This window comes from Orbicella faveolata, unplaced genomic scaffold, assembly GCF_042242905.1.
Source record: "Orbicella faveolata isolate gen_17 unplaced genomic scaffold, um_ofav_v1 contig_1, whole genome shotgun sequence".
NCBI lineage: Eukaryota > Metazoa > Cnidaria > Anthozoa > Scleractinia > Merulinidae > Orbicella > Orbicella faveolata.
The window spans coordinates 35,370,001-35,384,654 of NW_028301536.1; the positions used below are offsets into that span (position 1 = coordinate 35,370,001).

At 37.8% G+C, this 14,654-nt stretch overlaps 1 protein-coding gene across 1 annotated transcript; it reads left to right on the plus strand.

The window, feature by feature from the left end:
* Positions 1–8,842: 8,842 nt before the first annotated feature.
* Positions 8,843–14,211, plus strand: LOC110040925 (tachykinin-like peptides receptor 99D). Its single transcript, XM_020746189.2, has 2 exons — positions 8,843–9,640; positions 11,223–14,211. Exon 2 carries the CDS (start codon positions 11,225–11,227, stop codon positions 12,302–12,304), a length of 1,080 nt encoding a protein of 359 aa, XP_020601848.2. The 5' UTR covers positions 8,843–9,640; positions 11,223–11,224; the 3' UTR covers positions 12,305–14,211.
* Positions 14,212–14,654: the final 443 nt, after the last annotated feature.

A 14,654-nucleotide genomic window follows, 5' to 3' on the forward strand; every position in this document is an offset into this window, starting at 1 on the left:
ATATATATATATATATATATATATACCTCGTTTACCGGGAAATCGTTAGCAGAAAAATCGAACACACCGCGAGAAGAGCTAAATCTTTCCAATTATTGAAAAAGCGAACTTCTACATCCATAATTAGGCGGTACAAAATAATTAGGCATTATGTATTACAACCTTATTTTGGGCATTTCAGAGGCAAACATGAGAGTGAATGTATGAGGGTGTCAGTGGGGTATAGTCCTAGTCAGTAAACAGCTAAAAACAAGACATTTAGTCAGTAAACTGTTCGAAATAATGATAGTCAGTAAACAGTAAAAAAGGAGATTAGTCTGGCAGTTCATTTGTATGATTCTATGATTTGTGTGAGCTTTGGATGACCTCTATAGATAAAGTGAGTTTTAGAATTATTTGAAATGACGTCATTTGGAGGCTCAACGGCCTCATTGTTAGTGTGTTCGCTTAAGGTCATTCCCCAGTATTGCATTGCGCATCCCTACTGCGCATAATTTCACGCGTGATTAGCGCGCGCGCATTAAAAAATAGCGGCTTTTTCTTTGTGGCTGGACCTCGCCATAGAGGTAAATCGTCATTTTCTCGAAAACGAGTACGGTGACCTATAATTTTTTCTGTTGTGTTGAATTGAGTAAAACATTTCTCTATGTAACATAAATATGGGCCAGTTCTCAGTGCTGAGCAAGAAAATCGTCGGAAACGTGATTTTAGCAAGCAATCGTGACTATAATCATGGTGCTATTGTAAGGATTTATATGGTATAAACAAGGTGCTGTTGCTGCTAAACGAACATGGCGACCCCTCATTTTTATTTCCAAATTTAAGTTCCTACAATATAAACAGTCAATAGGAAAAGTTTGACGAAAATCTCAACGCCGGTTCTATTTCAGTGGAATGACCTTAAGCAAGACACTTTCATCCCACAGTGCCAAATGGGTACAAATGGCGAATGGATACTGGCGAATTTAATGCTGGGGGATAACCCTACGGTGGACTAGCATCCCATCCAAGGGGAGTAAAAATACTCCTAGTCGCCTCATGCTACAGAAACCGGGATAATCTTCGGCCTGAGGGACCACTTGGCTCGTATACAGACTTTACCTACCTACCTATTACACAAATAGTGTTACCCTCTGGACTCCTATACGCGTTTTTCAAGACCGTTATAATATCATTGATGTTTTGTCAAACACGGCACACTGAGCAATAAAAGTAAGCTTAATTTCTGTGATAATTTGTTCCTGTAGTCGACCTCGCCAGGCAAAAAATGTTCGGCTCAAAACAATTTTCACGTTATATGGGCTGCGTGAGTATGTGCGGCCCCAAAGGGTATGGTTTTTCAGCCGTTTTGGTCGTAAATAGGGTATTGATTTTGGCCATTGTGGTAGATAGGGCATGGTTTTTGCACTCTATTCTTGAATTGGGTATGTTCTTTTAGAAGAAGCTGCTTTTCATCATCCAGGTCTTGATAAGACCATCAACAGAAGCCACTCACAATGCCTTTGACACCAGTCTGAACTAGGTAACTAATTATAACGCAGGTCTGAGACAGGGTATTCATTAAGGGTCAAGTCATAAATAGAGTATCGAATTTTTGGTCAGTTCATTGATAGGGTGGGAAAGTCGCAGATTTTGGTTATAAATAGGGAAAGGGTTTTGGGAAGCAGGCTGCACACCCCCAGCCGATTTTTCTGGGCGTGCCTCCCTCAGAGCTACCTATGTCACTCCGGAAAGAAAGTCTTGAGTGAAATCGTTCGAGAACATGGCGGAACCTCAGTAAAAAGTAATTACGGTGGAACCCTGTTAATACGGTCACCAACAGTCCATGACTGAATTAGGTCGTATATATTGACTGGGCGACTGCCTGATTGACGGGGTAGGTCGAAATTGAGCGACGTCTTAACTGATATATCGCAATTCTTTTTGTTCAACAAAGTGAAGACTACTCTGAACAATCCAAAACCTACTACGAACCTTTGACTCTTGCCAAGCTAGGTTGTTTACATAAAACTTGAGTATTTTGACTTTGTTTTGAGTATTTTTGACTTTGTTTGCCTACATTTTCAATAGCGGAGCTCCAGCGGCCCGAAGGGTCGTCAAGCGGAGCACCATAACTATAGGAACAGAACCGCATCCATGCATAGAAATAGAAACCCATGCAACTCTTTTTTCATCGTCAACATGGCTAGCGACATGGACCGTGGGCGCGTGTGCTTAACGACGACTGACGACGTCGCGCAACGTGGCGCCCATACTACAGCTAATAACAAGTCTTGGTTTACAGCGTACGTCTATGATATTTGACATCGATGTTATGGTCAATTGACACCTGTCAAAACAGGGTATCCGTTGACTAGTTTCACGTGACCATATCGCAGGTTCGGGTTTATAGCTCATCGAGTTCATGTGTTTTTTTTTAAGTTAAGTTTTAAGTTTTTTTAAGTTAGTTAGGTTAATTTGTTGTCAGTTAGGGCCAGGTTGTTCGGAAATTGGTTAACGCTAACCCAGATTAAAAGCTAGCCAAAGTATAAATTCATCTTCTATTCAAGTGTTTTTCACTGCTTTAGGGTCAGAGCTCCTGGTGTAGTTTGGGATTATTCAAAATCAAAACAGAAGGCCAAAAATATAAACAGAAAAGAAAAACGTTAAACATAACATCCAACCTTCCCATCATGCGCCACGCGTACGCCGCATTGATTGTGTTGGTAGTTTCTATGGCTTGTTACAAAACAGTAATGCAACAACAACGACAACAACAACAGTTTATTTCTACTACTGTAAACAACTAAAAGAATTTACAAGATTATAATTATAAATAAATGAATAAACAGTACAGTACATACAGTAGTGGGACACCCAAAATAACTAAAAAGCTAAACTAGTTGGGTGACCGTAATTATAATAATTAAAAATGTGAGAGTCAGGAAAGGGGCACAACAAATACATTGGTACACATAAATATCATAAACTTGGTACAAGATTAAATATACAAAACAAAACAAAATAAATAAACCATCAAAATATCAGTAAAGATTAATAGAGACTAATGAAATGCGAAGTTAGTTCTTTTTCAAATTGATTAAAAGTACAACACTTGAATCTTTCATCGAGTTCATTCCATAATTTAGGTCCATTAAATCGAATATTAAATTTGCCATAATTTGTTCGAATTTTTGGAAGATAGAAAGTAGATCTAGATGCAAAGCGAGTATTTACATTATGTTTACAAGACGTTTTGACAAAAAACGATCAAAGATCTTTGGTAGTTTGCCAGTATTAAACTGGTGCATGAAAAAGAGAGTTTGAAGCTTAATATAACCTTGAAGTTTAAGAAGGTTAAGCTTAGCAAACAAAGGACTTGTATGTGCATCAAAATTTGAAAAAGTAATTAAACGGATTGTTTTCCTTTGTATTATTTGAAGTGGTTTAATATTATGATCATAAGTGTTACCCCAAACTATACAGCCGTAGGAGAGAAAATGAAGAATAATGGCATGGTATAATTGAACTAGTGTTTTCGTATTAACAAAATGTCTAATCTTAGATAGGACACCAATACCCCTAGATATTTGTTTTGAAATTTGTTGAATTTGTCCTTTCCAATTTAGATGACAGTCTATGAGAATGCCAAGGTACTTAACACTCTTTTGTTGATTAATTGGCTTACCTTCTATTTCAATGTTCAAGGAATTGTTTATCTTTTTTTCATGAGGATGAAATATTACAAAATGTGTTTTAGTAATATTGAGAGATAGTTTGTTGGCACGAAGCCATAGGCTAATTTCACTGAGTTCTGGATTAACATTTTGCTCTAGATGGTGTAAATCACCATGGGTATAAATGGAAATCAAAAATAGATGAACAATTAGTGAAATCATTAATATAAACCAGGAATAATACTGGGCCAAGCACAGAGCCTTGTGGTACCCCACATGTTATTTGCAGAGGATCTGAGTCAAAATTGTTTAGAGAAATAAATTGCTGTCTGTTAGTTAAGTATGAGCAGAACCATTCATTTGGTAAACCGCGAATTCCATAATGTTCCAGTTTAGCTAAGAGAATGTTGTGATCTACTGTATCGAAGGCTTTACTTAAGTCCAAAAATATCCCGCAAGAATATAATTTACTTTCAATATATGGCTCTTTGGATTTTATCAGTGATGAGCATAGAGGCCTGAGTGGAGCGTCCACTACGAAAACCAAAATGATCATTATCTAGTATATAATGTTTATCAAGAAAATTAACTAATCTGTTAAACATTAGCTTCTCCATTATTTTATGGAAAACAGATAACAGAGTAATTGGTCTATAATTGGATACTAAAGCCTGATTACCACTTTTGTATAGAGGTATTACTCTCCCGATTTTTAACTTATCGGGCACTAAACCCAGAGAAAAAGAACAATTAAATAAATACAGGAGCCATAATCGGGGACGGAGACCGTAAGCGCGCGCCATTTCTAGTATTGGGGTTGTCCCCATGATATGGGACAATAATTCTATTCTTAGAACAAATTGCGCCATCACCTGCGGCACACGCGCGTACATGCTGCGAGGATTTCTGCGGATTTCGCGCGGGGGAAATGGCGTCCGAAATTCCGAAATGTTTCATGTTTTTGCCCCACAACTCAACGCGTTTACGTCTGTTGGAATTTTGCTTAAGTATTTTCGTCGTAAGCTGCTCCAGTTTGTGTGAAGTAAGACAGTGTCGAATTTAGGTATGTTCCGCTGTAAACTTATATATATCGCTGACCAAGTTGTGTTCCGACGGATGCTTCTTTTACATGAACTGTACATCATTCCACTTTAAATTTCACATATGTTGAAGATTAACAGCTTTTCCATTACACAGCAAAAAACTAGCTGGATATATTTAGATATAGCAGAGCTTCAGGACTTCATAGTTTCCTAGGTCCTCTTGCCACACGCTTGCGAGGAATTTGCCAGTCTATCGCGACCGAAAAGTAAAACAAAATAATTGCTAGTTTGAGTTTCGCTTGAATTGTAAGCAACACTTGATGTTTCACTGGCATCAAGGTCCAATAACTTTACGTCCGTAGATACTGCTAAGTTTTACTCGTGTAAAAATCCAGTAAATTCTGTGTTGTCGATGAATGAGAGCGCCCGCCGATGCGTGTTTTGTACAGTCAGTAAACATGACAAATTGTACTTCCGCCGCACTTTCGTGTGAAAGCGTACATCGAACTCAAACAATAACTCTATAGTTTTTAAATACGTTTAAGATTGATAAATGTTTGAGAACATATTAAAAGCTAAGCTGAAAATATGTGAATAAAGCGGAAATAATCAGCGAAGTTTCGATGACGCTTTCTTTAATCAACTTCGAATAACGATTTCGATTTCATTGATCGAGTTATCAAAACTCGTTGTCTATTTTCATTTTTCGCTGTATAAAACTTCACTATGCTTATGTTGAAGAACACACATGATGTTAGTAGCCTTTTTTGCGTTCGTGAAATTTGTCAAAGCATCTCAGCACAAAAGATAACGAAAGAAATCTTTGTCAAGATTTGTTGACAACTGAAAACACCGACTCGGACTTGAAAGTGCACGAGCTGCACTGTGCAAATGAGCTAATTGTACGCGTCAGACTTTCCTTTCAAAAACTTTTGCAAACTCACCAAACAAGCAGAAGTTAAACAATAAGAAACCATCAAAACAGGTTTTGGTTATGATTAACCATTGTCTGAGAAACTCACAAATTAACTCGATACCAGAGTAGAGAGTTTTCTTGCTATATTCTTAAGTCAAAATAAACGCAAAAGCATACGCGTAAGCTTACAACTAGCAGATAACTAGCAGATCTTATTATTCATTCCCAGCGCGAGATTGAAGTCTTGTTTTCGACCCTGAAAAACCCACCTTTTCCGTTAGCTCAGAGCATAAAACTACATATAAGCGCCCTGGTTCGTATTCGCTGCCTTATCCCCTGCCATCGCTGTGAAAAATACGTAAGATAATCTCTCAAGGTCTCTCAACTCTCACCATTTGATCACGCAACGTGACAGCATCCACACGAGAGCCCCCGACATGTGCGTGGATCCGCGCGGATATATGACGTCAGGATGGCGCAATTTGTTCTAAAAATAGAAAAATTGTCCCATATCATAGGTACGCGCGAATCCCGAGACTTACGGTCTCCGTCCCCGATTATGGCTCCTGATAAATAAGATAATGGATGACACAAGATGCTCTTCAATAATTTAAGAATTGTCACTGGAATGCTATGTGGCTCCAGTGCTTTACTTGCATTTAAGCTGGAAATAATATTCTCAACTTCAGTTGGTGATACTGGTGATAAATAAAAGCTGTTGCATTGTGAATTTGTCAAATATTCCACAAAGGTTCTATTGCCAGGTTGAATGCCATTGGCCAACATTGGCCCAATTGAGGCAAAATATTTGTTGAAGGCATTAGCTATACCTTTGGCATCAGTTAAGGTGTTACCATCGACTGTTAATGCAATGCTGCAATGCTCTCTCGTGGTATGCTATGAAATATCCCACGAGTCACTTGTATTTTCTTGGTATACGCACGATCGCCTTTGGGCGAGTGTGTATACCGATAATATACAAGTGACTCATGGGATATTCCATGGTATACCAGAAGTTTATCCACTGGTATACTAATGCAGATGTAATTGTCTGAGCTATCATACACTATCAACCATAATTGCGCAGTGGCTGAGGGTCGTTCTACGAAATTGGTATGTTTTCTCGTTTTTTCGAGGTTTCGGAGGAACATTTAGAAACAAATGGATAACTAAATCGCTGAAAAGACTAAAACAAGAATACTCACGGTTTGGTGACCTTAAGAGCCCTCGTTGAAATCAACTCACTATAGCCGCATAAACTGAAACAACTGGTTTTTTATCAGTTTTTTTCCTGGGAAAGAGGGGCCGAGAGAATAAACATCGCCCGGGAAAAGCACATGCTCGTGTCTCAAAAAACACCGACTGGAGAGAAGTTCCCTGAATAGCCGAAGTGATAATGAAGAAAGAAGACTCGTTTAAAATCAAACCAATAATGGTGCTATGCAACATACAACAACATATTGTTATTGTCCCTGTGAAACAATGCACTGTTAATTTTCATTGGGCGTTGTCCATCATTTTGACTAAGTAGGTCGCCATTTGTCATTGAATACAGTTGGGACCGATATACCTGTTAATTTGTCGTAAAAGGAAATTCTTCCCTGAATAGGGAGGGGGGTGGGGCGGTGAATTTTAAATTTTCCAAATTGTTTTCAGTCGAAAATGTAACTCAGCCAGTTAAATGTACATGGAATTAAAAACTAATGGAAATGTTAATGACAAGTTATAAATTTTTTTTTTTTTTTTTTCATGTCGGTTTTGGAACTATCATAAGGGTAAAATATACCCGCTTTTTTCCAGTCCTATTTTTGTATTAGTTCAATTGTTACGAGCTGACACACGGCACGGATATTTTGAAGCAAAAGATCTACTGAAACCAAAACCTCAAAGAGTTCCCCTGGATTAACTTAACGAGATTTTTAATTAAAAATAAAAATCAACCTATAAGAATGAGCGCATTAAAAGTTTTACCTTTATAACTCGATAGAAACACAGAAGAGCCACGAGCTTTTGACCTCAGGATGGCGCCAGCAAAGAGAATTTACATTTCGGTAATCGATGTAAACGAGTGATCTCCCCTTTTCTCGCGAGACACTTACGTAAACACTCGCGAACGTTTGCGATAACCTGCGTACAAAGAGTTTTTTCCGTATCGTGGCCGCACGCAAATTGGAGCGAAAGCAAAAACACTCGACCAATTTTCGCTCGGCCACCACGCAGAAAACGTTTTCCGTACGGGAACGCTTGGTACGCAGGCTACGTTTGCGATAACACACTTGCCTACGACTCGTGTTCGCACAGCATTAAATCCTTCACCCTGAAACGTCAACCCGTATTCCTATATCTTGATAGAAACACTTAAAAAGTTTATTTTTCTTAACTGAAATGCTCAAAAGAAAAAAAAAAGCGTGATAATTTTTAGTTTGTGGTGACAGTTTTTTGAAACTATTTCGTCAAATCAGGGGCCGGGAGGACGAATTTCAGTTTTTACTGTCAGATGTATATAGCAGTTACTGTAGTTTTTCGGCTCAATTTGAATTTGCTTATGGCTTCGGTGTCCTGGCCTGTACTTTAAACGTTTACATTTGACTTCTCTAACATGTAACAGTAATTCTTGCAGACACCGCTTTTGGACGGGCTATACAAAACAAAAAAGCAATACACAAAAACTTTGACTGCCAAAAATATTTCTGTCGCTCAGTCATGCATATAGGAGCTTTGATTTTCATTTGAGAAAAGGTTTTTTTTTTTTTTTTTTTTTTCAATTTCAAGGAAAATCGCACAATCCTTGTTACAGAGAATTCATTTGTTTCCTAAAGTGTTAGGGCATTTAAGTTAAATATTCAATGGTTGTCTCTGCGAGGAAGGCTGTTTGGAGACGACTGCATTTCTTCGAGACTGTTTACTTTGTTGATCTGGTTGCCTTCAGTTTATGTCAGTTCGGTTGCGACAGAAGCAAAACTCAATTGTTATTGACGAAAGGTATATAAGTGCCCCGGTATTATTAAAATCGCCAAGCTTTTCCGGATCTGAAGAGCTTCATAATGGTTGTCGGTACTTTTCATCCATTAATACGTCAGTATTTGAGGCGTATCTAAAAAACTAAAAAGAAAAATCGTATCTATTTAGTGAGGGCGCCAGAAATAAAAGGATAATAACATTTCTTAAAAAATGGATAGATAAGCCTTTTTTTCACTGTCAGTCACAGAAACTTTCACGTTTGTAACCTAAAACCTGTCCGTTGCTAAGGGTAACATGACAAAACTACAATAAATAGCAAAGCCAACGAGAACAGCATTTTCGTTACAAATTAACTTTACGTTTGATTGTGACAGTGATGAACTATCCCCATGGTATTTTTCGTTTGGACAATCCAACAGATTTAATGCGAGAGAAACTTTAAGTTTTGAACTCACCGGTTCGTACCCGGCATGGAAAACCATTTTTTTTTTTTTTTTTTTTTTAAATTTGAGTGATGGCTTTTAAGCTAGCTTTTTCCGGGTAAGGACAACAGTTTACTTTCAAAGTAAATACAGCTCCACTGTCCAATTAAAAACACCTCTCATCGAGAAATTAGAACATTTATTATCAATCCGACTGTTCGGGATAATTTAAAACGCCTCAAGAGTTGCTATTTTTAATATCGAGTTCGCGAGAATTTAATTGATATCAACCCAACGCGGTTTTAAGACTGGTAGCTTGGGCCCCGCCGTCGACATACTGGCTCCCATGTTCGTCACACATTGGGATTTGTACTTCAAGGACGAAAACAAATGCGGAAGCCACGGCGAAAGGCATAAGTTTCAACAGCTGAGTTCGATTTCAATGTCAAAAGAACCCTTGACAGCACACACATACGCCTAATGCAAATCTTGTCAGAGCCTTAGAGAAGTTTACCGAACGAACATTATCAGTTGATTCAAGTCAGTGTTCTGCTAGTATCGCGCCGAGGTCTTCTCCTGCTCAGTGATCTGAAAACCTTCCCGATTTGTTCGTTCATTTTCCCTACTGAAGTAAGAGGAAAGGTAAGTAACGTAGTTGCCGTTTTTACAAAGATAAGAGCATTTGGCTTTTAGTCACTTTCTCACTTTGTTCGCTCTGCATGCGATCAACCATTTTCAAGCATTAAGTTAAAATGAAGTTTGTGTATTGCACAATTTAAAACAGGAGACACAAAGGTAGAGGGTTATTTCCTGCGCTCAAACACAGTTTCAATTGAACGGCATATCGTTGTTAAAGTCAGTGTTCTGTTCACCATACATTTCCGTTAAGAACAAATGTAAATAGTCTCAGAATTGCTTTCGAACGATAACATACAAATTATCGATGGGCAACAATGAAGAAAAAAAAAACAGTGTAAAACAACCGAAGACAAGAATGGAACATTAATTATGATCAGTACGAAATATGAAAGAATGCAAAGCAATAAAGATTGTTGGAAATCATTTCAGAAAACATAGAACATTATTGTACATTATTATCACTGTTTTCGCCCATGATGTCACTGTTGTTTTTGCGGCCGTTTTCGTTGTCGTTGTCGTTGTCGTTTTTGTTGTCTTTCTTCTTTTTCTTCCTCATTTTCGTTTCTTTTCCTTTCTCTTCTTTTTTTAATTTTCCTTCTTCTTCATCATCTTCTTCTTCTCCTCCTCCTCTTCCTCCTCCTCCTCCTCCTCCTCCTTCTTCTTCTTCTTCTTCTTCTTCTTCTTCTTTTTCTTCTTCTTCTTCTTCTTCTTCTTCTTTTTCTTCCTCAGTCTTCTTCTTCTTCTTCTTCTTCTTAATGTTCTTAATCTTCTTAACCTTCTTAGTCTTCTTAACCTTCTTCTTTTTGATTTTCTGTTGTTGGTGACGTGACGTAGTATAAATCCTTTTATGCATAGTTAGAAACTGAATTATAACTTGCGATTAATGGACTTAACTGATCCGATCTGTGATTTAGGCATCAAAAGAAAGAGCGCAATAAATAGACAACATACTGCAGTTTTAAATTTTAGAAGAAGTCTGACTTATGTGAACAAGCGTTAATAGTAGTTTTGGTAACTGTGTTACATACAATATTTATTATTAGTATAAAGTAAGGAGACAAGAAAAGTTTATACGGGAAGTTGTTCACACTAAGGGAAGACTTAGCTATGTTTGATGTCAGATCTGTGAGATAAGCCTTTAGTTTCCAGTCTCTTTCATCTCTGCCACGTAATTATTTCCTCTTTAAGCCCTTCTAACACCGAGGACTATTTCCTTTTTGTCTCCAGTACATAGTTTAATTCGGTAGAATTTTTAAACTTATTCCCTTTTAAATGTTTTGATTGAGGACAAAAAAATAAACGTCTGATTCGCGAGAGAAGTTAGCGAAAAGTTTTCTCTTCCTTATAATTATAGAGAAATAGAGGCCTTCTAAATAAATTGATCAAAATACTGTCATTGTTGAAGTTGAATTATCGAAATGTATTTTATCACTTTCCTGCTGCGTTTAGATTTCCTGCACACAGGTCCGGAATGAAAAATGAGGGAAATAATGATTTTCCTTTTTTTTTACATTACTCCAAGCAGGCGCCTTTGTTCTGAGATAAATTATCATGATACATGCATCATCTTTATTTTTCTTCACAGTTATGTCCAACAACACCAGCTCTTGTGAAGATTCCGCCTTTCCTTCAGCAGCAGCCGCCGAGATCGCTAAAACAGCTGCTTACCTTCTCATTTGTGTGATATCAACAGTAGGAAACCTGCTCGTTATCATAATCGTGCTTAAAGACCGCCGCTTACGATCAGTTACCATCAATCAATTCATCGTCTCCATGGCAATTGCTGATTTGCTAACTTCTCTATTTAACATGACGGTCGAAATTTGGATTCACATCAAAAAGGCTGCTGGCCAACAGATTTTCTGGTTTGAAGGAGCCGGTGGCGTTGTCCTGTGCAAAGGTATTGTTGTTGTTCAGGGCTTATCCATAGCCTGCTCCGTCTTAACTCTCATCGCTATAGCCGTAAATCGCTTCTTTGCAGTGTTTTACCCACTTAAAATGGGCTCTACCAAGTCACTGTCGATCTTTACCATTACTTTCATTTGGCTAGTCTCCTTCGCCACCTCTTCGCCAATGCTGTACGCCATGAAAGTCATCCAAAGACAAGACGGCAATCTGCACTGCATCGAACAGTGGTCTCCAGCGTTTGAAGGTGAGTCACCTCACAAAAACTACACCCTATTTCTAATCACGCTGCTGTACGCTTTGCCTCTGGCTGCAATCAGTGTATTATATACGGCTATTGTACGGAAAGTATGGAAAAGGCAGGTTCCGGGGAACTTGACCGCTCCAAACCAACTGGTCGAGCTTGCAACCAAAAAGCGCGTTCTCAGAATGCTAATTACCGTTGTGATCGTCTTTGGGCTTTGCTGGCTGCCATACTACACGTACTTGTCCATGAATTTCATTGTCGATAGTTGCCCGCCTGCAAACGTGATGTTCATTGGTCTGTTTCTTGGTCATGCCAATTCCGCTATCAATCCATGTATTTATGCAATATTCAACAAAGAATGCCGCAGCAGCCTTAGAAGTTTCAATCGTGCATGCCTGCCTATGTTGCCTAGGAGTCGCGTGCCAAGGACGTCCAATCAGAACACGATGAAACTGACTGAGTTTGGCACCGAGGGTACAACTCGAGAACAAGGAAAAAGATCCTCTCCTCTCTAAAAGATGAAAGGGGTAACTAGACCACAGTTAGGGACGTTTGTAAAAGTTACTTAACTGGTATACGTTTGACATGTGGCTGATAAACCTAAAGGTGCTATGGGTGTCAGACAATGTTTAAGCAGGGTTTCGGCTCTCGGTCACCTGCGTTACCTGAAACATCTTTTCCACGAGGAAAAGAGGAAAATTTCTGGAGCTTATGGCAACTTGAGTGAGTATTTTGTCATTATTTTGTCATCATTTGTTAATAGATGGAATTATTTGAATGACAACAGTGGCCAAGAGTTACCGAAAATTAAATATGCATCTATGTGGAGTGGACATATAATTGCACGGAAAACTAATAAGCGCTTCATCAAATGACGTCTTGGTTTTCTAGTACATAAACACATCTAGGTACGCTAGGGAAACGAAACATTGACAGAAGCCATCAGTATAAGTTTGGTTAGCTGTTCAGATGTTTAACAAATTGGTACCTTTTTCAAAACAGAAAACTTAATTGAATAAAAGCTGCGACTGTAAGTATACGAATATATATTTTTTTTTTGCTTTGATGGACGTCAAGGCTTTTGATATCTACAACGCGCGGTGGAAATCGTTGCATCAAGTACCCCCAAAAAGCGAGATAAGAGTGGCAAATTTAATTTATTTTTCCTGCGATAATAACCTTGGCCAGGTCCTATGTCGTCTTCCTTTCACACGCTAAGATTTCCAAGGTAGATAAACAAAACTGTGATAGTGATGTAAGCCAAAACCCAACTGACCGATTAACAATGAGGAAAAATTAAACGGCTCACGAACAAAGAACTGTAAAAAAGTTTTCAGTTTTTCCAAATGCCCGATACATGACTTAACACTGATGGTGTTTTTCAGTTTAATGTGTGCTATTTCTCTAAACATAAAGCTTACATCATTAAAATATTTTAACTTATAACAAGTTTGGTTTGGAAAGATTGGTAGCAGGAATAAGTGGTTTTAGCTTCATATTCTACCAGTGGTTTTCATTTCAGTTATAATATATTACTGGTCTTAGGCATTTTAGTCTCCACTGCTAATTGTTGTATTTTCGGGTTACAATATATATATATAGTAAAACCCACGTGAAAGAACCTGCTTTTTTAAAGTCTGGCAAAATAGGTTCTTGTATTCTGGGGTAATTATAGCCATTTTAGGCTAAGTAGGTTCTTAATTAGGCTCTTCATTTCGATGAAGGAGTTATGGTTGATGATTACCACAAAAATAAATAAACCTGGGTTTGGTCCTTGAATATACAATATTTATTCACAACTGTATCGTGTAATTTCTTCTAAAATAAATTTGCGATGTCAATGTCTCACCTCTTGGTTAAAGGGTTTACCATAATTTAACTGTAATTAACATATAAGAACCTTCTTTTTCTTGCTTAGCTAGACATGTTCTAATACTTTTGAGTATTGTAATGGCGGCAAATTTCTGTCAGCAGGTTCTTAAACCACTGGGTTCTAACCTGCGGGTTTTTTACTATAGCTAAATGGTCAAATCAAATGAAATTGTCATTTTTTTTTCCTAGTGTAAATATATATTTTTTGTTTTCATACATTCCCAACTTAATTGCGAATTTATTACTTTCGCCATTGGTGGTTCATAAAATGTACATGACAACGAAAAAGCTTGTTATCGATTAAAAATCAGTATGACTGTGATTACAAATGAAATTTATAGAAAAACATATCCTCTAGCTAATATAATATTTTTTGGGGGAGCATGAAGCTCGATCTGGTCAAAGAAGGAGCCGGCCGGGTCTATATATTACGAAAGGAACTTAATTATAATTGTACGCTTCCTTTAACGAAGTTACAAGAATGTGACTGAATAAAATTTAACACTAGAGTTATAAAACAATAAACAATAATTGAAATGAAAAAAAATAACATTAATTGCCTGTTAAATGTCGTTTGATCTGAAATGCCGGTTAGCTCAATGGTGGAATATTTTGCTGGTGTTTGAATGTGTATCGCTTGCTGGAAAAGAATTTACACCTTCCTCGAAAGCAGTCGTCTTGTTTCTAGTTCGACTACTGCCCTGTGCTCGGGTCGTGTGCTGACGAAAGCTGCTTTCTCAGGTTTATAACAAAGAGTTTCTTGGGAAACCTGATAATTCGGCTGTATTCACATTTAACATCCGTAGTTTTTTCTTTTTTTGATTATTGGTCTAAAAACGCGTTACCAGTCAAAACTGTCATAGAGATGCTAGAAGACGCGCCCAAGCAAGTGATATTATTTTGGGCTGGGTTGTTCAAAACCCGATTAAACTAACCCAGGATTAGCGAGAATTTTGATTTCAGTTTTGCAACGTTGTGGTAAGATTTTCTGTT